Raw genomic sequence first — 25003 nt, forward strand, 5'->3', positions numbered from 1 at the left:
TATTAGTTTGTAGAATAGTCTGTGAAAGGAAGTGGTGGAGGTTCCTTTGCTGGGGACATTTAAAACTAGTTTAAAAAACCACACACACACACACACACACACACACACACACACACACACACACACACACACACACACACACACACACACACACACACACACACACACACACACACACACACACACACACACACACACACACACACACACACACACACACACACCCCCCCCCCCCCCCCCCCCCAAGATACTTCAGAACCTTTGTAAATGTAATACAAAGGGGATGGTCTTGCATTGGTAGGAAGATGAGTTAAGGTTTTCCTTCATCTCTAGCTGCCGCTGTGTCACACAGGCTCTCATACATTCAGATGTCGGGTGTAATATAGAGTTAAGTGATGGTAATTGAGTTCTTAAACATATTAGTAGAAAAAAGCTACTACTAAAGAGGTGCCAGAAGAAAAGCTCTAGAAACCATGAACCCCCTATCTACAGAGCAGTTATAGCATGAAGAGCAGTAGTGGCATGGCATTGTGGAAGGGTTTGCACTGTTGGCAACAAGTAACTTGTGAGTGTTAGTTCTGTGACTGGCTTCTTTATGGAGCCTGTCAATAAGGTTGCTGGCTGATATTCCTTCTGTTGGTTGAAAGCAGTCACTGCCTGTTCACTCATTTTCATGTGAATGGGGCCATTAGCTATTTCATTTAAGCCTCTGAACAATCCTCAGCTGGTCCTATTTTTTTGCTTACTGACATCAGCAGGTTGAACCAATGGTATAAAAGTAAACTATTTTTATTCACTTTCTACACCACTACTCCCTCTACATTGTGTAGTAGGAAAAATATATTCTGCACTGTATGTAATTGTCTTTAAAATTGTTCTCTTCTAGGAAAATGATGCACTTATGTTGGATGAGATGAATGACATCAGAATTATAGGAGCCATCACAGTACTTATATTGTTAGGTATCTCTGTAGCAGGAATGGAATGGGAAGCAAAAGTAAGTAACTATGATCTAAAATTTAAAATGGTGACACTACTTGTATGAAGACACTAGAGGAGCTCATATAGTCATATTATGTATGTTCTGTTCCAGATTCTGTTCCTTTTTAATATACACGTGTACTTTAGTACACACCTCTCCCTGTCCATGTTGGAAAGAAAGAGAAGAGGCCATGGATGTGATTTAAATAGGTCATAAATGTATTCAGTTATTATGTGTGAGAGTAACTGGCAACAAATTGTAGAATGTAGTAAACAGGGGTTTGGCTCCCTGCTGTTTCTTCAGTTCCAGTTCAGTGAGGGGGGCCAGCTCTCAGCTGATGAGATGTAGGAGCCCCCAGCCCCTCTTACTCAGCTCCCTAATGGGCAGCTTTACTTCAAATCCTTTTCCAATCCATTTTATCCAATAACTGTATCCCTTCCATCCAGACTGAGTATCTGCACTGGACATCTGCTACAAGTTTTACATATTAATTGCAACATTACAACCTAACTTCCCTATTCCACTGCTCCGAGTCCTAGACCAGCTGTGGGGAAGGAAAAAATACCCAACCCATCCCATGTCAGTGAGGAAAATTTCCTCCCTAGTTCCCAAAGGAAAGGGGCAACTAGCATAATGCCCACTGTGGGTCAAAATGGAACCAAGTTCTTTTGCCTAGTACAGAGTGGGTGCTGCAAGCCCAATCCTGGTACAGAGGGTATCTACCAGTCTGCAAGAGGTATAAATATCTCCCCACTTTTCCAGACAGCAAAAAGGGCAGTGCAGTGACCTAGTCCTAACCTGGCCCCCGGTGTTTCCTGCCCTTCCTGTACATACTTATAATCTTTCCCCTATTTACCCACCTGCTTTAAGGGAGCTCTTAAAGGGGAAACACCCCTTCAAGCTAGCCAGAGAGAGACCCACACACATACAGGTTTACAGTCAACATATAATATGGATAGTGTCCACAACTCGGTAGATAATACAATTAGGTAACCACTAATTGGTAAATTGTCCTCTTTCTCTGACATTGGAGAGCTATTCATCTGGATGATGATCATGGGTTTAGACCTGCTCAGTCTACTACAATGAAATTTAGGTTCCCATCTCCTCCTTCTGCCTGACTTTTTTTATATTCCTACTGCACCATACTCTGATCTTAGCTTATACTCCCTCCGCCTGAAAGAGCAACTTCAGACCCACTGATCTCTACAAACATTTGCATTGGAGTGAGAATTTTCTTTGACTGCTGGAAATTTCAAATGAACTAGATTTTTGGTAATTGGAAGACCGTTTCCTTTTAAAGATAGATTGAGGATTCTGTATGCTGAATCTACTTTCATGCATGTGGTGGGGCAGTTGCTGTGGCCTGCCCTAGCCCAGCTTGCCACTTTTACCACATCTTCCACTAGATATGCTTGCTTTATGTCTGAGCAATTTAGCACACCTTCTACTTTGCTTGTTCCCAGTGTCCCTTCTCTATGCCTCCCCACAGCATCAGTGCAGCCTAGCCACCTGCCATTTTAATATCTTCCCTGAATCACTCAAGAAATGAATTGATCTACATTCTTAACCACAATAGATTTCAAAAATCATTTCTTCCCTCTTATGGTAGGTGCAGGTTATCATTATTGCCATTTTCTGTAACTAAGAATTCACAGGAAACATTGTGTTGATTACATATTATTTGGCATATCCTCATTCCTGACCCTGTTATCCAAGCTGATTTGATCTTTATAGTCCAGATGAAGAAAGAGGGTATCCTTAATACATTTTAAGTGCATATTTTAGCAGTAGGTTATCTAGGGAAAGGGAATGTCTCTCCAGGTAATCCAGTAGCAGTGCCAACAGCAATTCACAAAGAACTAAAAAACAAAACAGAACTTCAAATTCTTAGTATGTTTTCTGGATGTTGCTAATTTTGTAAGCACTTCATTTCAATTTCTATTGAAAAATAGTTTTATTAATGTATATAAATGAAGTTTATAATCATTTTCCAGTACTCTGCTCAGGTAGTCTTTAATGCCTATTGTTTTTATAGGTTTCAGAGTGGTGGCCATGTTAGTCTGTACTTATTCATGTCGGTGTTGTGCACATACAAGTCCAGTGGACAATGCTGAACTCCTAAATCTTTACCATTAACTTGTTTCAGTCTGTTAGTGCCTTCAAAGTAATCGGCTACACTTTTTGAAGCCATCATACTAAAATATCTAGCAATATTTTCACATTGCACAGCAAAAATAACAACTGGACAACAATGGCTCATGGTATATGCATGCCCACATTGTGTTTTTGTGCCAATGAGAAACTAACTTGAACCACCAGACCACTAGAATATTTCTTTTCCTGGAGGAACAGAGCTTGCCTGTCAGAGCAACTTGCACCCTGGTCATGACTTGCCTTACGGCCAATTGGCTCAATTACCAGAAGGAGGCAGCAGACAAGTGGGAGCTAAACTAAATATTTTGATGATGATTTGCTCTCCAAACACTTTTCATCTAAATTTATATGCAACTTAAAATAACAGCAAGGTACTAATATTTTGCTCTCAATAATGGCATTCTGGTGCATGGAAGACCACTTGTGTGGGTGGACATCCATCTGCTAATTCACAAAATGGTTTGAAAAATGCTGTAATCCTGATCACACCACACTGACTTCACAGATTCTAGTTCCTTAGGCTAATAAACATGGCCGATAGCAAACTCCAGAATCTCTGTTTCTGAATGCTTTGCTTTGCTTTACCTTGAGCCCTAAATCCCTCTGATGGTCACAGATTTGATATTCCAGTTTGAGAGCCTAAATCACAAGTATGGGTACCTTTGGGAGGTACTCTAACCTTCTTTTCAAATCTCTAAAATCTAGCGCAAGCAAGAGCATTTTGTAAAAATCATTTACATGATATGTAGATCTTGGCCTAAATCCCCTCAGAATCTGTTGGAGAAATCTAACTTCTTATGGATGGCCTCCCTGACGGATTAAATCCTCTTTACCTAAAGATTCAATTCTCCATCATTGGGGTTGTTAATCAGAGTTGTGGCAGCAGACAGCTACACCCCTCTCTCCCCCCTCACCCCCAAACCCTGTTGGTTTATCAATCTTGCACAGGGGAGACTAATAGAAACATGGAACTGTAAACCTTTTTCTGCAGACCCTTTTTACATTCCCCTAGTTCAGTGCTTCCCAAACTTTAACAACCTGTGAACCCCTTTCACTAAAATGTCGAGTCTCGTGAACCCCCTCCTAAAAACGAATATTTCCAGGGATTTTTCTCCTTTACCTGAGTATAAATTCTAAAAGCAGTGATCTTGGAAATATAATTTTTTTTATGACATGCTTATTACACACTTTATTTATTATTTTATTATTATTATTATATTATGAAAAAAGCAACACTTTTCCAAGATCTCACTTTCATAGCTTGTATTACTTAGAATAAGCCTGTTATAAGACAAGGCTGCTATGCTTCTTCAAGGAGTATCGGATGTGAAACAGCATGAAGGTAATTAAGCAGCCAACTCAGAGTTCCTCCTTTACAAGCATTCAAGTCTTGAGCAGTCCAGGCAAACCACGCATGTTACAACAAAGTTTAAACTTTTTTTCATAATTTTAAAAACAACACTAGCTGCCTATTTAATTTTAAAAACATCAAAAAATAGCCACCTCCCTTTCCGTTTCTTATAAGGCGTCTTGAAGTTTAAATCTCCTCAGTATGATAGATATGCTCGCTTTGATCTGCTTAGCTCTTGGAAGTCCAGGGGCTCCGGGCTGCTGGTCCCACGCTGCCCGGGCTTCCTAGGGACAGCTCTGTCCACAATTAGGGAATTTTTTTTCTGAGAACCCCCTGTAACATTTTGTGAACCCCCAGGGGTTCATGAACCCCAGTTTGGGAACCACTGCCCTAGTGGATGCCTGGCCATATTTCAGTATAGCAGTTTAGTTCAGTTGTAAGGGTAAATGACTTGGGAGCTCTGTCTTATAAAATCCCAACTTCAGTTGTTCTGTGGAAGAACAGGTTATTTGAGGACACGACCTGAGTGTGCATGGACAGACAAATGAGTTGAAATGAAAGCCATATTTTCCTTACATAATCAGGTCCAAATATCATGAATAAACTTTGAGCATTGGATGTGAAGTGGACTCTTAAATTTGATTCTCCTCTTCTTGGGGATATGATAAAATGACTACATGCTTTTCATGGTTGGTTTGTAAGACCGCTCTTAGATAAACTAAAGTGTATTCTGCAAAGAGTTTATTAAAGTTTTGGGCTGAAAAGCAAGACTTTGACCAATGAGATTTGCAGTCTGGCCACCTGAAATTTTCCAGTTCCATCATCAAGCACCACAGGATGGGTATTTTCTTTTTTAGTTCTTCGAACTGTCCTAGATCTGAACAAAGCAAGCAAATAAATGGGTTTAAAAGAAAAAAAGTTTTCATTCTTCATAGCGGGATTTGTTGCTTTATATTTGGTACTTCCTTCTATAGGATTTGGTTTTTTACTACTCCCTGCTTCCCATGGGTAATGGCAAGACCAGTGGATACCAATGTATGAAAAGGAAAACTAGCTTCTATACCTGTAACTTTTATTTCTCATCATTGGACATACCGTTTGCTGTGGAGCAGGCCTTCTTTCTATATCAGATTGTTTGTAGGACTGATCTCCACAAACTTCTTTTTTTTTTTTTTTTTTTCTGTAGTGGTCTTAATTTTTTCAACTTAGTTTTTATAGCTTCAGTTTAGGATGTAACCTTCTGAAGTCCTCGCATTTTGCTGCAGCAATCAAGCAGAGGGGAGCCTAACACTGTGGTGGAATGAGTGGATCTTATCACATGACTGATTTCCAGCTCAGATAGTGTACTCTGTTATGAAAATTCAAAGGGCACAGCAAACTCTTTTGTTTTTCCCCTTTGCAATTCAACTGTAAAATTCCAAAACACCATATTGCTGAAAACTTTGTCTGTTGAATATTTTAAAAATATAATTATTCAAACAATAGGAGTCATGATGCTGTCAAGCAGCTTGTGCCCCAAAATTGACTTTTTAAAAATCAAGTTTGTTTGCAAAACTTTGTTAGAAAAATGAATGAAAACTCTTATCAATTCAAATCTTCCTCTGTACTTTTTGCAACCCAGTTATGTTGCATGAGAATCAGAAAATCAACTAGTCTGAATTGATTGAAACAACAACAAAAGTTAAAACCATTGTGCTTAACCTTGATTTTTTCAGTAATATCAAGTGTTGAAATCTCACATAAAAATGTAATGATTATTAATTATTATAGTCACTTAATCACTATTTATATACAGTGGCAGTTTGTAGGAGAATATGTGGAAAAATCAATTTTTATTGCTTACACCCTAGTTGTAGACATTAGTAAAGATCATTTCACCGTCCCAGACTATTAGGACTTATCTCTTTTTATTCAAGGCCAGTTTAATTCTTAACTTTGTCATAATTCTCCTTTTTAGAAATGTGTGAGTTCCTGCTCACTCTTCCTCCCTGTGTTTGGGTTTTTTTGTCATGTTGTTTTCCACATGACTTATCTGAATCTAATAAGTGAAAATGGACTTACCTTAAATCTTTGTAACTTATTCGTACCAAGTCTTTTAGGTCACAGACTATATGGTAGATACTTGACTTTGATTGTAATTTTTAAAATTTCAGGCACAGATTACTCTGCTGGTGATCCTGCTATTTGCTATTGGTGATTTTCTCATAGGAACATTTATTCCACTGGATAGCAAGAAGGTTAAAGGTTTTTTTGGTTATAAAGGTATGCTATAACACTGAATATCTTGAATACAAACAACTTCATAGAAAAAATGAGTTAAAATTCACATTTTGCTGAAATGTAGTTCTATGTTGCTGTACTTTTTGTATTTCAGTATTGCAAAGTGAGAGTTCTAACCCCAAAAAAGTTTCATTGTGGATAGCCCAGTTTTTCCTAATTCCTCCATACACTTTATGTATTTGCATTCCTAAAACTTCTTTAAACCTGGTAATTTTCATCATTAGCTTCATTTAAATTGTATTCCATATGTCAGAACTAGGTATTTTATTTTTATTATTACTTTAAGAGATTTTTCAGTTCTACTTTGCTGACTTTATTATTTTGAGGCTGGAAAGGCATTCTTAGGGTTTTCAAGTATAAAATATTGCCATTTTAGACATTTTCTGTAATTTTATATGCAAATGATATGATCTTGGTTCATGGTTAGTTTCTGTTTTTATTTGCTTTCACATAACTGCTTTAGGTGGAATTGGTAAAAATTGAGATCCTATACAAACACAGTATAAGAGAATATATTTTAAAAAATTCCTTTCTCTAACAGGTGAAATACTTGCTGAGAATTTTGGACCAGATTTCCGAGAGGGTGAAACTTTCTTTTCTGTATTTGCTATTTTCTTCCCTGCTGCAACTGGCATTCTGGCTGGTGCAAATATCTCAGGTGATCTTGCAGTAAGTAGTATGTTGTTATATTACTGCTTAATGTACAGTTTACATATTTACTTGTATTGCAAGTATTTATTTAAATATTTCTTTCAGGATCCCCAATCAGCCATACCTAAAGGAACACTGTTGGCCATCGTAATTACCACAGTGGTTTACATAGGAATGGCAGTATCTGTAGGTAAATGGTTGATATTTTTACTTATTCATTTCTGAGGTATGTTTTGCTGAAGCTATGTTTTTAATTTTATAGGCAGAATGTATAATGATACCAATAACATTTTTTTGGGGGAAATTCACCCAGATTTGACTGAGGTTTGGGATAACCCCCAGAAAATCATTATTTCTACATGCAGAGTAGAACTTGTCCTTAATGCTTTGAACATTTCATCTGCACTGGACATGATTCAAAGCCTCACTGAGAAGCCACTCTTTATCCCCTCTTCTTCCTCTTATTCTCCCCCCTCCCCTTTAATCTAGGGAATGGTCCACTGGGCTGGGAGTCTGAGTTCAACTGGAGACCATAAGTTCAAATACCTGTTCTGTTGATTGGCCTTAATATTTCACAACACTAAATATTAAGCACTTCTGGCAGAAAAAAACCCATGCTCACGTGGCAGACCCAAGTCTCATTTCCTTAGCTACACAGTCTTTCAGAATTAATGTGTCAACTCTCTGGCCTCTGCTGCTCTAACCCTAAGACAACACTCCCTTGATACCCACCCATGTTACAGCCCTTTAAACTTTGATAACATTCTCATGACTAGCACATCTATGTAACTCAATGTCAAATTATTGTTGCTTTCTGGTTGCTGTTCCACACAAAGAATAATGGCCTATCTGCTATCTGTTCTTCCTTTTTAGATTGAGTAGAGTTCTGTGCTGTGAATCTAAAGGTCTTGTGTTCAAACCCTTTTGATTATGTGATGGAGACAGTGAAAATCAATAAGGGTCTGGCCACGCTGCATTTTAAAACTGGTGGCACAAGTTTCAGTGCCTGGGTCTGCAGGCTCAGGCTCGCACTATGATGCTAAAAACACCAGTGTGGATGTTGTGGCTTGGGCTGGAGCTCTGGCTCTGAAGCCCATCTTCCTCCTTAGGTTTCAGATCCCAAGCTCCAGCCTGAGCCCGAATGTCTGTCTGCATTGCTGTTTTTAGCGCAATGGCACAAGCCTCGGCCTGTAGACCTGGGCTCTGAGACTCGCTGCTGCAGGTTTTAAAATGAAATGTAGGCATACCCTAAGTTTCATGTGATGATGGAAAAACATGAATTCCATCTCCTATTAAAACCAGGAAACTTAATACAAGACTTGTATTAAAAGAATGTTGTGTTAGCAAAACCAAACAATTAGGTTAAGAAATGCAAAAGTTATGATTGTCTATGCAAGGACCCTTGCCTCAGTCTTCATAAGGATGGGTGATGAATGAGGCAGAGCTTTGTGTAATCAATTAGATGATTTGTCTAATAGACCTCCCCCCCAATCTCATTCACTATACACCTTCCAACTTCTGTGAATAATGCCAGGGGAATCAAAGTGAAAAATAGCCTTTTTTGTTAAGGCAGGGGACCAGGACTCAAAATTGGGGTTCTGTCCCAGTCTCTACCTGTGTATTGTGTGAAGGGATGTAAATAACGTTTAAAAACTAACTATGTAACCCTTTAAAATTCTATCCGTGTTATGGTTAAATGTTTACCTGGGGAACTAGGGGTGAGGGAGGTGTTACGTTATAGGCAGGGCTCTGCTGCTGATGCCGTGCCCGGCAATCCCTCCTGCTGCTGCTGTGTCCGAGGTCCCGGCTGCCACCCAGCATCCCAGCGTGCCCAGAGTCCCGGCAGCTGGGATAGACCCTGGCCGTGGGGACAGTAGCCTGGAGGGACCCCGGGTGCGTCAGGATCCTGGGCGACACCAGGGTGGCAGCCAGGACCTCGGGTGCGGGGCCGTCAGCTGGGACGGACACCAGCAGCCAAGCTGACAGCCCAGAAGGACCTTGGGCAAGCAGGGTGGCAACTGGGACCCCAGGCATGGAGCAGCAGCCGGGACCCGGGCAGAGAATAACCATTAACAGAAACCAATAAGCATCAAGATTGTCGGTTAACTGGTTAAACTCTTACATCCCTAATTGTGAGACAAGTTATTTAAACCAGGATTTTTAGAAGTGGCTAATTTTGTTACTCACTTACTGGATAATCAACCTGGCCTGATGATTCAGCAGTCGTGAGCACTTGTAACTTTAGTTGAAATCAGTGGGTGCTGTGGATGCTAAGCATGTCTGAAAAAGTCAGGCACTACCTGTATAAAATTGGGCATCTGAAACTGAACAGCCTTTTAAATCTTGGTCTTAACATCTTTCTCAACTCTGCACCTGTATGATGGGGTGTGTGTGTGTTATGAAAACACATTTTATTAATGTGTGAAGCACTCCGGTACTATGGTGCTTAGTGCATTAGAAAGCTCCATTAGAAAACAAAATGGTGGTGAACAGTAAATAAGGTATTGGGTCATACATTAAATGAGGAGGACTAAAGGAAGTTAAATAGATAGTACTGGCTGAGGAGGCAGCTAGCTATTCTGGGTACTGAATAAGACAGGACTCGTGAGGAGAAAACAGTGTAGACGTATTTTGGAAGATGTATCATGCATATATGCAAGGTGGCAGGATTAGGGTTGCATAGGTAATTTTAATTCTATCATTTCTTAACTTTTGAGTGCTTGATCTTTTCTGTGGTGCCGATCACTATAGTAATTGAGTGCATCATGAACATTTAGTTAATTTGCACAAAACCCTGGAGAAATGAAAGGTGGCATTATCCCCATTTTACAGATATGGAATTGAAGAACAAAGATTAAGGTTCAGAGTATCCACTAATTTTGGGTACCCAATATCAGACACCTAGGTTATACCCGAGTTATACGAGTACATAGCATTATTATATAGTGCTTCACATATTCAAGAACAGCTCCCATTGACTTTAGCTGCAAGTGTGAGCACATAGCACTTCTGCAAGTCAGACCCAGGCTATCAAGTTGGGCATGCAGAAAATGAGGAATTGATATGGCTACCTCTGAAAAGTTTGGTTTAAGTGGCTTTCCCAACATCACATCAGAATTCTGTGGCAGAGGCAGGAATAGAATAGAGTTCTGCAAAGCAGCATTCAACTGCCTTAACAATGAGATCCTCCCTCCTTTCTCTTCCTGCAGTCCCCTGACTCATTCACTACCTGCCTTCTGCCTTCTACAATGAATGAAGCAGTGGTCCTACAAACAACATGTTTTCTTAATTACATAACCCTAACTGATTCCAAGAGTACAGTCCCTCTTGTGCTCTGAATGAAGATTGTGTACTGTGGAAAAAATAGTCTTTAATTATATGATCACATACTATCATCATGCATACACATGAGGGGCCAGATTAAAGTTGCACCAGCAACCTTAATTCTGGCATTTCCTAACTTTTGAGTGCTTGACTTTGCAACCTTAATGTTCTTTTAATGTCATTTTGGTGTGTGTATTTTCCTAGGTTTTTATAAAAGCAAACTAGAAAATCAAATTCTATCATGTGGCAACCATATGGATATGGTTCATCATGGTTGGATACCTAACCCATTCCAGTCTCCACTCTTTAGGCTTCTTGTCCCATCCTCCCCCAACTCCCAGACCCAATTTAGTCTTGTCCCATTCCAGTCTGGCTCTTGCCACCTCTTCATTTCAATCAGGCAGCTTTCTCCTATGTGCTGCCTGGGTGTCAGCAGACAGACTATTGAGAATGCAGCGGACTCCCAGGTTTCAGTTCTGGTACCCAGGCCAGAGCTGCAAGTGTGGGGAAGGTCCTGTTCAGCTCTGGGCTTGGAGCATGTCCAGTGCAAATGAAATCTTTGTGGAATTCAGCTGCAAACATCTAATAAGTCTTTACTTAAATTGTGCAAACTGGTTTTTTGTTTTTGTTTTTTTTTTTGTTTTTTGTTTTGTTATTAAAGGTTTATAACTTGGTGAACTTTGGGACAGCAAAAGAGGCACATCTCTGAGACAAAAACCAAAACTTTGAGACCCTTATTCAAAGCATGGGAGCTCTAGAGCTTTTCAAAGTAAAGATCAGTGGAAAATTTTAATATGGGTAAAACAGTGTATTTTTCACTGATCTCATTCTCAAACTACTTAAGTATTTTGGCTGACATCTTCCAAAAAAAGTTAGCCTGAGGTAGATAATTGGCATGGAAAACTTCAGCCCAAATGGTTGAGAGAGAGCAATATATACAGAAATATTTCAACAGAAAAATAAATTGAAATTAAATCTCATTCTGGTAACTTTCAGAGGTAATATACCGGTGAAATATTTCCTTTTCAGAGGAGAAGCCATCTAAGCCATCAGATATCCCATGCTATGTTTTCTTTCATTCCTAAAACGTTCTTGTCATTCTTTCTTTGAAAAAACTTGATCTGCAGATCAGTAAAGACTAAGAGAATTCCCTTAATTCAGTCTTTAAAACTCCTAATTAAATAAATCTGTTTTCCCTTAAATACTAGATACTAGCTGTTAGCCAAGTTCCATTTAACTTAATTTCAGTAATTATATATAGAAGGTTAAACAATAACCATTTTTCTAAAGATAAAAGAGCAATAAATGTCAAAGTAGAGATCTGCATATTTTATATAGCAGGGTTTTTGAAACTGAGTTCATTGAATAGCTTAGTTTATTCTTGTTAAACAGGTGTAACTCCATTTATTACCTGGATGCTGATCTACTTATTCTTTGTACTGTCCACAGTATTTCTTATGGGCCTTTAGCTGGGGTATCACAAATGATTGATTATAATCTTGAGTGAATTAAAGACTACAGCTATCAGAGTGATGAAACTTTGTTAGAAAAGATAGTTTATTTTTTAAAAAAAACCCTCAAAACTTCTATTTACTATTGTTACTGCCCACTAAGTGGTGTGGTTTGTTTGTTTTTTGGTTTTTTGGGTCAGCTGTGTTGCTCATAATCCTACAAATTAGCTGGCTTGCAGTGGGCATCTTAACAAGCTACTTAATATGTACAGACTGTTATGGCATCAGCTGATTTGAGTTATTGAGAAATGGTGAACTCGAATAATACATTTGTGTTCAAAACAAACAAATTTTCAAGTGAGCGTATAAGAATGGCATTACATTTGGTGAAAGGAAATATTCTTTCTGAGCACCTGCCAGTATAAAATATCCAAGCGAGAGAGAGAATATATAGACATAGTTCAGACTAATACAAGAGCCATGGTACCATAAACTAAGTTATAACAGCCTGACTAGCTAAAACTATTAGTGTATGGGGGGATGACATCACATTTTCAATAACATGACTAGACTGCCTTTTTTTAAAAAATGGTAGATGATGATGATTTAAAAGTGTGTGTAAAAGTTTTTGTAATTTAGAACAAAGGTACTTGTATAGGTGCCTCTTGGTTTTATTAAAATACTATCAAAACCAAAACCCAGCAGTAAAACTCTAGCCCCAAAGCAATCCCACAGGTGACACTTCCCACTCAACCTACATGCCCTTTGCCCCCATCAGGCCAGTTTCAGTCAAAGGTTTGAGGGTTTTTTGTTTTTTTTTGTTTTTTTTTTTAAACTCATGTAGATGATAAAACAGCATTTTAAAACATTTTTCCAGAAAAGAGAAAATAAAATTACAAATGTATTCAGAAAGATTTGAATGCCTGTGCAAAACATACTGAGCACTCATAATATGAAAACTAACAAATGTCGAACAGCAAGAGTGAAAACAGAACCGTGTATGAGGGTATACAATACCAGTTGTAAATAAAAATTGCCCAAGAAATTGATATGCACAGCATAGGAAAAAAAATAATATGGGAATTTTAAAATTGGTGATTTTTATAATAACTTTTCTCCATGTTTGTTGTTTCTTTACTTTTATTAATTATGGATTAAGTAAATCTTTTTATAGAATTTCTCTGCTTATTTGAGATGCAGCCAACAAAAGGAGATACATTTACATAAGCTATTAAAAAGCAGTTTAAATGTGTTCATTATTTTACAAGTGCTTTGTATTGATGATATTGCTAAAACATTATGCAATAACTAATGCATGATGTTTTCTTGTTTACTTTTCCATCCAAGAAAATGAAACATACGTGTGTGTGTTAAATGTCGGGAGTAATTTAAAGAAAATGCTCTTGTTTTCTAATGCTGAACTGTTAGAATATACTTTCTAAAAAAAAAAAGAGAGAATTGAACTTGACAGATTTTTTTTTTTTTTTGAATAGACTGTTTAATTGCCACTGGACAACCTGTATTTTGTTTGGGTCCACATTAGGTTCTTGTGTTGTTCGGGATGCCACGGGTAACATCAATAGCACCATCATTACCGAACTGACAAATTGCACTACTGCCGCTTGCATGTCAGATTTTGATTTCTCATCTTGTCAGAAGACACAGTGTCCGTATGGTCTGCTGAATGACTTCCAGGTGAGAGACGCTTTAAGGCTTAAGAGAGCATCAATTGAATGGGTTTTTTTGTTTTTGTTTTGTTTTTTGGGGGGGGGTGGGAGGGGCGGGGAAAGGTGGTATTCATTGAGTATACCAAATTTGTGAAATAAGCCTAGATTAAAAAACAGACTATCTACTGTAAATGTAAGGAAAGTCTGGAAAGTGTTTTTTTTTTTTTTTTTTTGTTTTTTTTTTGTTTTTGGTTTTGGTTTTTGGTTGAAACAAGTCCCCTTTTTTTGGTAAATGTTGTTTCATGTGTGTTTCTTAAAGGCTTTCTTTTAGTGAGGCATTTTCGCTATTCTGTATACATGAAATAGCAAGGTACATTTGTACTAAAGAATTTTATTTTTATCTCCAGATATTGTAATTGGAGTAGATCCCTGTTCTTGACATGAGCAAATTGTGTGGGTGGTAGGTTGCAGAACGTTCATGGTTTAAAGTTCTGAGCCATTAAACCTAACAGCTTTTACAGTCATTAATTTCAACTATCCCTTGCTTTTTATCTTCTAACAAGTGAAAAGCTTTTTGGTAATACTGCTCATTCCCTCACTTTTCTAAGTAAATTTTCTCCTATCTTCATCCTTGTTCTTGGTTTAATTTAACAATTGTAACATTTATTACCATGCTGATATTCCCAGGATATGTTTGAGTTCAAGGAAAAATTAAAAATGTTTCTTTTTAAAAAAACTAAATCATTACTATATTTAGAGGGGAACCCATTAAATTGAAATTTAGCATATGTGTTTAAGAGGTTAGTTCTGTGCTTCCTTCTCCCCATACGCACACCAGTTTTTGTGACTTTACAATCATTTTTCCTATTTTTTTGCTATATTGATTTTTCTCCCTTGTTCCTTTGTGAAAAACCCACAAACAGGTGAAACTGACTGTATGGAGGCCTGCCTATAAGAGAAAACTGACCGGAATAACTATTCCAGAGTAACTTCCCTGTGTGGACACTATATTCTGGAATACATGACTTTGGGCGTGGCTATACTGGAAATTTCAAAGTACTTCTGCGGGAATGCTCCCCTGGCAGCTCTTTGAAGTGCAAGTGTGGTCGCGCGTGAGCTCTGGGAGAGAGGGCTCCCAGTACTCCTGGTAATCCGCCTCCACGAGGGGATTAGCTCAGAGCACTGGGAATGTGGCTTCCAGCTCTCTGAACACATCCAAACTAGCCCTTTAAAGTGCTCAGACTTGCTGTGGTCGGGGGGGTGTGTGTGTGTGTGTGTGTGTGTGTGTGTGTGTGTGTGATTTTTTCACACCCCTGAGCCAGCAAGTTAGAGTGCTGTAAAATGTAAGTGTAGATAAGCCCTTTAATTCCTTGTGTGAGTGGAGTAGTTATTCTGGAATAAAGTCACTTTTCTTTATTCCAGAACATTGTCTGCATCAGAAGCTATTCTGGAGATATATATTTGTATGCAAAACAATTCGACTTTGAAGTGAGCATATTTACAACAATTATGCAGGTCAACTTCCCCATGTAGATAAATCCTAAAGGAAACACACAGTGCTGTTTAAATACACACAATTGAAAATACAGGCAACTTTCATTCTGCCAATCTGTTCTAAACTAATTTTATTGCTAGTTACTTTTCAGACAGACATGTCACTTAAAATTTAAATTAATGGTGTCCTTCTTAAAATGGTCAGTAATCACAATAATATGCATGATGGAGCTCTAATTTCCTACGATTCAGTCATCAAAATTACTCTCATTTTACAACCTAATTTTCTCTCTCTTTCCCCTCCCCGATCCCCGGCTTGTTGCCGAATGTCAAAGGAAAACAATGAACATTGCAGTTTGTCTGGAATATAAATAAATGTAGGTTCTCATGGGCATGGGGAAAGTGAATTCCAGGGTCAAGGGCCTTGACAGAGAGTGCCAGATTTTCAATCTGTCTGCTGCACATTGGCATTTAACACATCTAAAAAGACCTGATATCTAAAATAGTTTTAAAAAACTTACCTGTAGCATTAGATCTCTGCCAATTTTTCCGTTCGTTGAAATCTTGCTAAAATGTTTTCTGATAATAAAAAGTTAGACTATCATAAATACATCAGAGACACAAGTTGGCTGAGATAATCTTTTATTGGACCAACTTCTGTTGGTCACAGAGGCAAGCTTTTAAGCTTACACAGAGCTGTTCAGGACTAGGAAATATACACAGAGTCCCTTGCTCTCCCTTTCCCCCTCTGACTGGAGGGCTGTTAATGGGCCACTTCATCTTGAATGGTTCCTTGAAAGATGTGTTTACTGCTTATGCTAAACAATCTGTTCCACCTTGTATTTAACTGTGACTCTCTGTGTATATTTCCTGGTCCTGAAGAAGAGCTCTGTGTAAGCTCAAAAGCGTGCGTCTGTCACCAATAGAAGTTGGTCCAATAAAAGATATTACCTCACCCACTTTCTCTCTCTCTCTCTAGTATCCTGGGATTGACATGGCTACAACAACACTGATTAAATACAAGTAGGTCACTTTGTATTAAAAAGAAAAGAAATCGAACTAAATGCATTTAAGGGATATACAACCTGTGTGAAATGTCACACTGAAAATCTACCTAAGTGTAGAAAATGTATGGCTTGTGTAAAGCCCACATGATAACCAGACCTCATCTTTGTAGTCACAACTGGTACTTCAATTTTATTTTTAATATAAATACATGCTGCATCCAAAAAATTGTTAGAATAACATTACAGTTACAAAGTCGAGCACTCGAAAATTAGGGAATAACAGTATTAAGGATGCCTGTGCAACTTTAATTTGGCCCCTTGTGTCATATGCATTGTGATTGTTTTTAATTACGTGATCACATACTATTTTTTCCAGTGGATCCCTGCCTCATTAAATGAACAGATAATTTATTTAAAATTTCTCCACCTTTAACGTGTGACCCCAGGCCTTATTACATACACTATCCAAAAATTTCACTGAATACAAAATTAATTTCCTCATGACATTTCAATTTTAATGTGTCTTTACAACATTCTTGTGAGAGGTAGTACTATTATCCCTATTGAGCAGGTTGGGATGTTGAGGCCAAAATTGTCAACTAACTTCGGGTGTCCAATTTGAGACACCTAAGATCTGATGTTTTTTTCAGTGCACTTGACCTTTTTTTATAGCACTTGAATATTCAAAGTTGTAATGTGAGTGCTCAATACATGTGCTAATCTGGGCATCCAGAAAATGAGCAGAACACAGTTAATGGTCAACCCTGAAAAGCTTAATTTAAAAGGCTTGTCTAGCATCACACAGGAACTCTGTGGCAGAGGAAGGGATAGAATCCAATTCTTCAGGGCAGCATTCAACTTCGATTTGTTTACTTTAGTATAATAGAGACTTTTACAAAATCTAAGAAAAACAGGAATATTTTCATTAAGTTCTTTAAAATTCCAAATGTATAGCTTAAAAAACACTTCCCCCCCTGCTCTGTTGGCATCGCCCAGCATGTCCTCTAGAAAATGAAACTGATGAGAATCTCAGTAAGAAAGTGAAACTGGCCAGTGTGTGATGGTCATGCTAGGAAAGGAAACAATAAAACAAGCACCATTTTTTGTTTTTAATAACCTAGTTGCTGAAGTAAAATTCTTTAAAATTCTGCTTGTATTGTTCTTCAGTTTGATAATTTAATTTACATTGATGCATGAACATGTACAGAAAACGGTATGAATAGTAGACCGCTATCTCAGGCACTAATCATAGTTTCATTTTCCCTTTCATACAAGTTGCTTAGAAATAATATCAATTTATTAGATGTTTGTTCCAAGTAATTTTGTTTGGCTGTCTCCTCCATTAAATTCATCTTTGAATTTTGGATTTTTAAAAATGATTTTTGAATTGGACATTATCACTTTCAGATTTGGAATGGACTTCTGAATTCTTCTAATCAGCATCAGAGTAACTTGAAGCATCTACTCTTGAGGCAAAGGAGCATCAATAAGCCATACTACAAACTTATATTGGTATAACTACATCTCTCAGAGGCATGGAAAATCCACTTCTCTGAGTGACATAGTTAGTGTGGTCTACACTGAAGGTTAGGTCGTTGTATGTCGATGGGAAAGGCTTCTCCCGTCAACATAGCTTCCTCCTCTTGTGGAGGCAAAGTACCTACCCTGATGGGAGAAGTGCAGCTGTGCCGCTGCAGTGCTGTAAGTGCAAACAAGCCTATAGTGTCTTCAACCCTAGGGCACAGATTACTCTGTGGAACTACTCTTTCCATAATTATCCTGTAGATGAGTTATTTTGGGCTTTGGTACTTGGTATCCTGCAAGAGATCTAATTCAAACAATTAGGTCATAGATTTCTCAGTGTTCTTATTATTTTGTTTTTTAAATTAGGAAGGAGGTCTTTCCCTGGTTTTGGAATCCTTTGCGGATGGAGCTGGGCACTGCCTAATAATGAATTCTTGTTACGCTAAATAGAAGTTGAAATGTATTTTATTAGCTATTTATAATGTATTTGAAATTTATATAATGCAAGTAGCAGGGATTCTAACAGATTTTTTTTTTAGCATTAAAATGAGAAAAAATCAGTTGTATCAATGTCTCTGAGAGAGAACTGCACAACATTTGAGTAAGAAATAAAATGTCCAATATTCAGAAGTAATAGTACTCCTGGGGGAATTCTGCGCAAATTCATCTGTCTTGCATAATTTTGTATTTTCCTGCATAAATTAAGTTTTGCCTAAGTGCTACAGCTGCATTCATGCTGTGTTCTAGTGCCACAGTGGCCTCTGGTGGGAAAAAGGTGGAACTGCAACGCTTCTTAGGCAAAATGTGTGTTATGCAGGAAAATACAAAATTCTATGCCCAGTGCTGCAGAGTTCCCCCAGGAGTAGAGTTCATCACAGCACTCTGCGCGCAGAACCAGGTTAGGACAGAGTGGGCCACACAGGGCTGCTGGGGGGCTGATCACACTGAAATTCAGAATGGCTAGTGGGGCAGGGGACAGCCTGGAGAATGGGCTCAGGAGCTAGTGGGGTGAGAGTGTTGAGCCTGGGGATGGGGGAAGAGGGGCTGCAGAGGCCCATGGGAATGGGTGGTGCAGGGACAGGGGCAGATGTGCCTAACTGAATGGGAGAGGCTTGGGGTCAGTCAAGATCTGCATGGGGAAAGCTTCCCAACACCCTAACAATCCCGCCCCTCCACTGAAAAGAAAAACCTCTCGCCCACACCCAACACTCTCCAGGTTCACTCCCAGGCTTCTTTCTTAGTCAACTCGTCCTTTACCCCTGACTCTCCCCAAGCCTTCTGACAGGTGCAGTTCTGTATTGTAATTTAAATTACACAAAGTTCTGTATTAATATGCCGAGTAAGGAATCTATTCCCCCCCCCCCAAAAATCAGAATCTTTTTGTGTCTGTATTGTTACACACATACATGCTGACAAATATTTTGAAATTGATTACCAAAATAAGTGCAACTGGCATGATTATATTGTGGTGTTTTGATTAAATAAAATATGCAGAGTTTTGCAAAATTTTTTTATTTTTTGGGAAAGAATTCCTCCAGGAGTATAATGGGCAGTACACAAATGTAGGTAAATCACAGCTTGGAAAGTGAACAGAAAATATAAATAGAAATTTAGAACAGAATTGTATTGACTGCATGAAGATGTGGTAGACTGATGGCCCTTGAATTTCAAAACAATTTAAACTGGATGGAAAGAAATATGAAGGTAGAGGTGATCAGCCTTCGTTAGTAGATTCCCTCCCACATATAACCTCTGGATCAAGTTTAACGTTAATACTGACTATCCTGGGTTTGTGCAATGCTTGTTTCCGTGATGATTAAGCATTCTTGTAAGGGTTGTGGGGTTTTTTTTGTTTTTTTTGTTTTTTGTCTGTAAAGTTACTTGATATGTACTCTTAACCTTAACACCAGCTTAAAATAGTGATTTTACAGAATGTGATTGTTTCAGTATTATATCTGTAGTTAGTTTTTGTGATGGTAAAAAAACTGAATCCCAATCACGTGGTGTACAGCTTCATCCCTTACATACAAGAATTTGAATATTTCAAGACAATTCAAAGTGCCTAGTAATACAGTAAGAAAATTAATAAATTGCTAATATATCAGCAATCATTTTTCAATATGTTTAAGACTTCTCTGTCATCCTTACCAGCAAATATATTGGAGTTTCAAAAGTGAGATACTTGATCTTTTTAATAAAATGATTATTTTTATCTTTTTTTCTATAACGTAGAAACTCACATCTGTAAATCCTCTATTGTTTCTCTAACCCATTTGCTGCAATATTTATTCCATCAGCTTTCTTTTCCATGAAATCCAATGCCTAAACTCCATTTTCTGAAAACAAGTGATAATTTGTGTTCTGGAACCAAGTTTTTCTAATTTCATAACAGCTAAAGTGTCTTCCAGAGCAAGTAATGACACTTACAGTAATCTTATGACTTGTGGGAGCATGGCAGTTTCATTACTTGATCAAATTGCATTTGAACTTCAAGAACATATAGCTATAATTAACATGTGCTTATATATAAAACATACCTGATAAGTGTACATTAAAATATGCACAATGCATGACGATGTATTTTTGGTTTCATTTCTTCCTTTAAACAGTGAACTATTATGGGAGGTGTTTCTAGTCTTCATCATAAATTATGAATGTAAAAACAATCAGTACACTTGGACACAAGCAGTGTTAAAATTAAAACAGATTTCCTTATTTTCTTCCCCACCCCACTGCTCCCCGCTCACTAAACTAGGGTAAGGTTTGTAGGATGAAAAAAGTATTCATTCAGTGCAAGTGATGAATGATCTCATCTGACATTGATATTGTGTTTGAAAGGTACAAATGTTGGGTTTCGCCCAGTGACTGAAAATGCCAATCAGATTTTCAAGATGTTATCAAAGGTACAATAGTCTGTCTGTCTTCAACTGGTCTCAGTCTGTCTTATGCACAGAACAGTAGCTCCAGTGTTAAGTTGTAACAATTCTTAAATATGTAGTTTCACATCTTAGTTTCCTTAGGCATTATTGTATAACAGTGTGAGAGAACATGCAGGAAAAAAAGTTCCTGACTTGTTCATGTTGTCACTTTGTAATTTTTTGTGAGGTGTCATGACTGAAGAGGCCTTTAAAGCAGCATCTTTGCCATAATTAACAAGAATTTCAAAAGAGTTTATTAAAATCTTTGTATTATAAAGAGCCATTGGAATAAAATTAGCTGTTTGTTATATCTCTTGCTTAGAAGTATTGTATGACCCACTATAATGAAAGAAACGTATAAATGAGCTCCAGTAGAAAAGCAATCTCTTGAGGGAAGGAAAAAGCTGTTGTGTTTACCAAACTGTGGCCATATACTGGAGAGTAACTTGAGATCCAGCCAAAATGCCAGACCTCTGGTACAATCTGAAGATTTCAAGGGCAGCGCATGAAAGATGTCTGATTTAACAGCACTGCATGTTGGAAATCCTCCATTAAGCAGTCATGTCACAATATGAATATATTATATTCATCTACTAATGAAAAGATTACATGTTAAGACAGAATTATTTCTAACTATGGGCAGATTTCTTTTCCATGACCTATTCACTTAAAATATTCCTTATTTGTTTGAGATTGCAAACAATATACTAATTGTGATGATGGCCTCTTTATTTAATGAAGATGCTTGATCTATTAGAACCAAGTTGAAACTGCAAACTTAAAATGTTAGACACCGTACAGCTATTGGGTTAGAGACTAACTGCTGGTCACTAACAATCTGTTTAAGCAATCATAATGCATAGTTAGTGCAATTAACAAACAACTTAAATTGACTCAAAAAGAATCCTTTGCATTGAGGGTATATGGAACTAGCAATAGTTCGTTTTTTCTCACATGGGACCAAAGTGTATGTCTTTAGATTTACTCCTTTCTTTTCAGCTGTAAATTCTCTTGAGTTTTTACCTTGTTTGCCATCTTTCTTTAATGTGCTGTAATAACTATCACATCTTTATTTTAATCTGAGTAGCATTTGCCTAACTAAAAACAAGTTCTGGTAATCTTCTAGTCTTCTGTTAGGTAACATCCTAGTAGCATCTCCTTACTTGTCTTCCTGATTAGGTACTGAAATTTTTTGTTATATGTTCCCTCTTTTACCATATTAGGACATAACTTATCTCCCAGTAAGCATTCTAGCTGCAGTGACTAGGAAGCAGAGAGGTGCACATGCTCCTCTCTCTCTTGGTAAAATTCCAGGCTTTATTCTTGGATTTTTTTTTTTTTTTTTTTTGGCCACCTTTCCTGAAAGTGTAATCTTTGCTTGGTCCTCTAGTACTTTTATTTCTAGCCTTATTTCTGTGAAGAAAGATGGAAGAATTGAAAGACAAAAAGAAGGAAGATTAATTAGAGGCACTTACCAAAGTGCACAATTCAAGAAGGATGTTTATAAATTGGAGATGGTTCTGAGAAGAGCCACGAGATAGATTAAAAGAATTGGAAAATGTGCCATATGATGATAAACTCAAGAAACTCAATCTATTTAGCTTAACAAAGAGAAGGTTAAGGGGTGATTCAGTCTGTAAGTACCTATATGGGGAACAAATGTTTGAAGATGCAATCTAGCAGATGAAGGTATATCAATATCTAATGGCTGGAAACTGAAGCTAGACAAATTCAGATTGGAAATAAGGTGCAATTTTTTTTTTTTAACAGTGAGGGTAATGAACCATTGGAAAAATACACCAAAGGTTGTGGTCAATTCTCCATCAATGACAATTTTTAAACCAAGATTGGATTTTTTTTTAAACATAAATGCTCTAGTTCAAACAAGAATTGTTTCAAGGAAGTTCTATGCCCTGTGTTATGTAGGAGAGCAGATTAGATTATCACAGTGGTCCCTTCTGGTCTTTAGAATCTATGAAATAAATGTTTGCAAGAAAATGTTGGACCATCCACAGATATTGCATGCTCCTGGTCCTGGGAGGGAAATAATTTTTGTCTCCTCTGTCAGACTGGACCTCATATCGCTCCCTTTTGTGGCATATAGTTAAAACACTGGATTGCTGAAGCTCTAATGCACACCAGCAACTGGGAGTGGATCTCATGGCCACGTTAGCACTGTTCTTTCCTCCAGCAAACTAAGTATTAGATCCATTGACATTTAGGGATTGTCTCATTTTCTCTTCCTTCCCCTCTCCACCAAATAACAGACTCCAGAGCCCTAGGAAATCAGACCTTTAGGGAGTAGTTTTTGTTTTTCCTTCTCTATTCTTATTTCTCAGGAGAAAGGGGAAGCCTGAATTTATACTTTCTCCTCCATCCAAGTTTAAGTACCACAGGACTAAGACTTTTTCTTAGAGTTCTGCTTGGCTTTCTCTCTCAGGCCATATAAGTGAGGCTCTAATTCTTTTGCTCCAGGGAAGTCAGACTTCCCTGTAATTTTTTGGCATTTTTTTTTTCTATTGGCCTTCCATATATGGGATGGGGAGGTGGGGATTGGTGTGCCTAACTGCTTGCTACTGATAGTCATAACACTTCTCTATTAGCTACTATGACAACTTGATTTCTTTCCCATAGAGCACCTGGGCTCTGGTGGTTTTTTTTGTTTGTTTGTTTGTTTAAGTGTCTTCTCTGTTTCTGCTAATTGTGTGTTCCTCTAGCCTTGCGTGGAAAAGGCTGTTTGTGGAAGGATTACCTGTCTGTAAGACTGAACAAACAGACCTTCTTCCTTTTTAAAGAGTTCTTCCCCCTAGCTTCTAGCTGCTGTGTAAGCAGGGATGACCTTCCTGAGAAGGGTGGGGATAATTTCCATGAGGAAGAGTCTAACTGAAAGTTTCCCTATTTATCAATTTTAAGAGGTTCAGTCTCCAGGATGCTGGTCACATTCCAGGTGTAGTTTCCACAGTCTAAAATCTGAGACTGATCTTAGGGAGAGCTCTTCAACAATGCGACTTTCTCTTCTCAGGATATTAGGTATCAGAAAATTCTGTCAAACGGACAACATCTCTATGCCTGAAGCCACACCTTATAAAATGCTGTATTTTGTCAAACAGCTAAAATACTTCCCTTAAAATTGCATTCTCTTTTGACTTATGATTGCTCTTATTGATGTAACTAATAGGAAAGTGAATTCTTTCCTTAGACCATTAATGAGACATTTTTTTGATGCACTTAAGATTGGTAGTTTATGCAATTAAATTTGGCCCACCAGATTCTGTAGTTGCAGAGCTCAGACTTGGTTGAACAGAGCAGCTAACGGTCTATTTTAAGAAATCATACATATGACTTAAAAAAAAAATTGAGTTGGAATAAAAAAGCCAGCGTGTACTGTCCTGAAATATTCTCCATACTTTGAATGGCAAATGGTATTTGCCATTAGGACTTTTAGGACTAGGACTTTTTGAAGTAAAAGAGACAAAATTCTGCAGACAGTGTTGAGTGAATTGTAACAGTTCTGAAGGCATTCAACTAAACATTTGTCTACATAATTTTAGTTTATTTTTATTAAAATAATTTTTATTTAGAGGGAGATGTTTGTTCAGTCCATTCTGTTTGGTACATGTAATGTAATATAAATTAAAATGCTCATATCCTGCTTTCAGGTAATGAGCATGGTATCAGGATTTGCACCACTGATTTCTGCTGGCATCTTTTCAGCCACCCTTTCTTCCGCATTGGCATCTTTAGTGAGTGCACCTAAGATTTTTCAGGTAAGCATATATAATGTCTTTGTTTCATAACAAAAGAACTTGAATCAGTTTTAAATTGGAATATTGGGAACAGGGAGCTTTTGTATATTAGTGTCTTGATTCATATCACTTGAGATTCCTCAGTAGTGACTCATTCCAGTGCCCACCACTGCTGGTGTCAAAGCTTGCCAAAAAGCAACAGACTCAATTTGACTTCATTCTTAATAGTTTCACTGCCCACTGGACTCTAAATAGCAGCAGTTAAAACTGACAACAGTGTGGTCATTTTCCACTCTGTTGTAGTGTGACAAAGTTCTAAGTAAGGCTAAGTTGTCACAGATATTTTTAGTAAAAGTCAGGGACAGGTCATGGAAAATAACAGCTTGTGACCTGTCCCTGACTTTTTTACTAAAAATATCCCTGACAAAAGGGGTAGGTGGGTTCAGCACTC

At 37.8% G+C, this 25003-nt stretch overlaps 1 protein-coding gene across 2 annotated transcripts in view; it reads left to right on the top strand.

The window, feature by feature from the left end:
- Positions 1–25003, top strand: part of SLC12A2 (solute carrier family 12 member 2) — a 113203-nt gene that overhangs the window by 50713 nt on the left and 37487 nt on the right. For both annotated transcript variants that reach the window (XM_038402580.2, XM_038402581.2), the window contains exons 6-11: positions 887–997; positions 6644–6752; positions 7312–7439; positions 7527–7611; positions 13740–13891; positions 24466–24573. In XM_038402580.2, coding sequence (XP_038258508.1) covers positions 887–997; positions 6644–6752; positions 7312–7439; positions 7527–7611; positions 13740–13891; positions 24466–24573 — 693 coding nt within the window. The remainder of the gene's footprint in view (positions 1–886; positions 998–6643; positions 6753–7311; positions 7440–7526; positions 7612–13739; positions 13892–24465; positions 24574–25003) is intronic.

Source organism: Dermochelys coriacea, chromosome 5, assembly GCF_009764565.3.
Source record: "Dermochelys coriacea isolate rDerCor1 chromosome 5, rDerCor1.pri.v4, whole genome shotgun sequence".
NCBI lineage: Eukaryota > Metazoa > Chordata > Testudines > Dermochelyidae > Dermochelys > Dermochelys coriacea.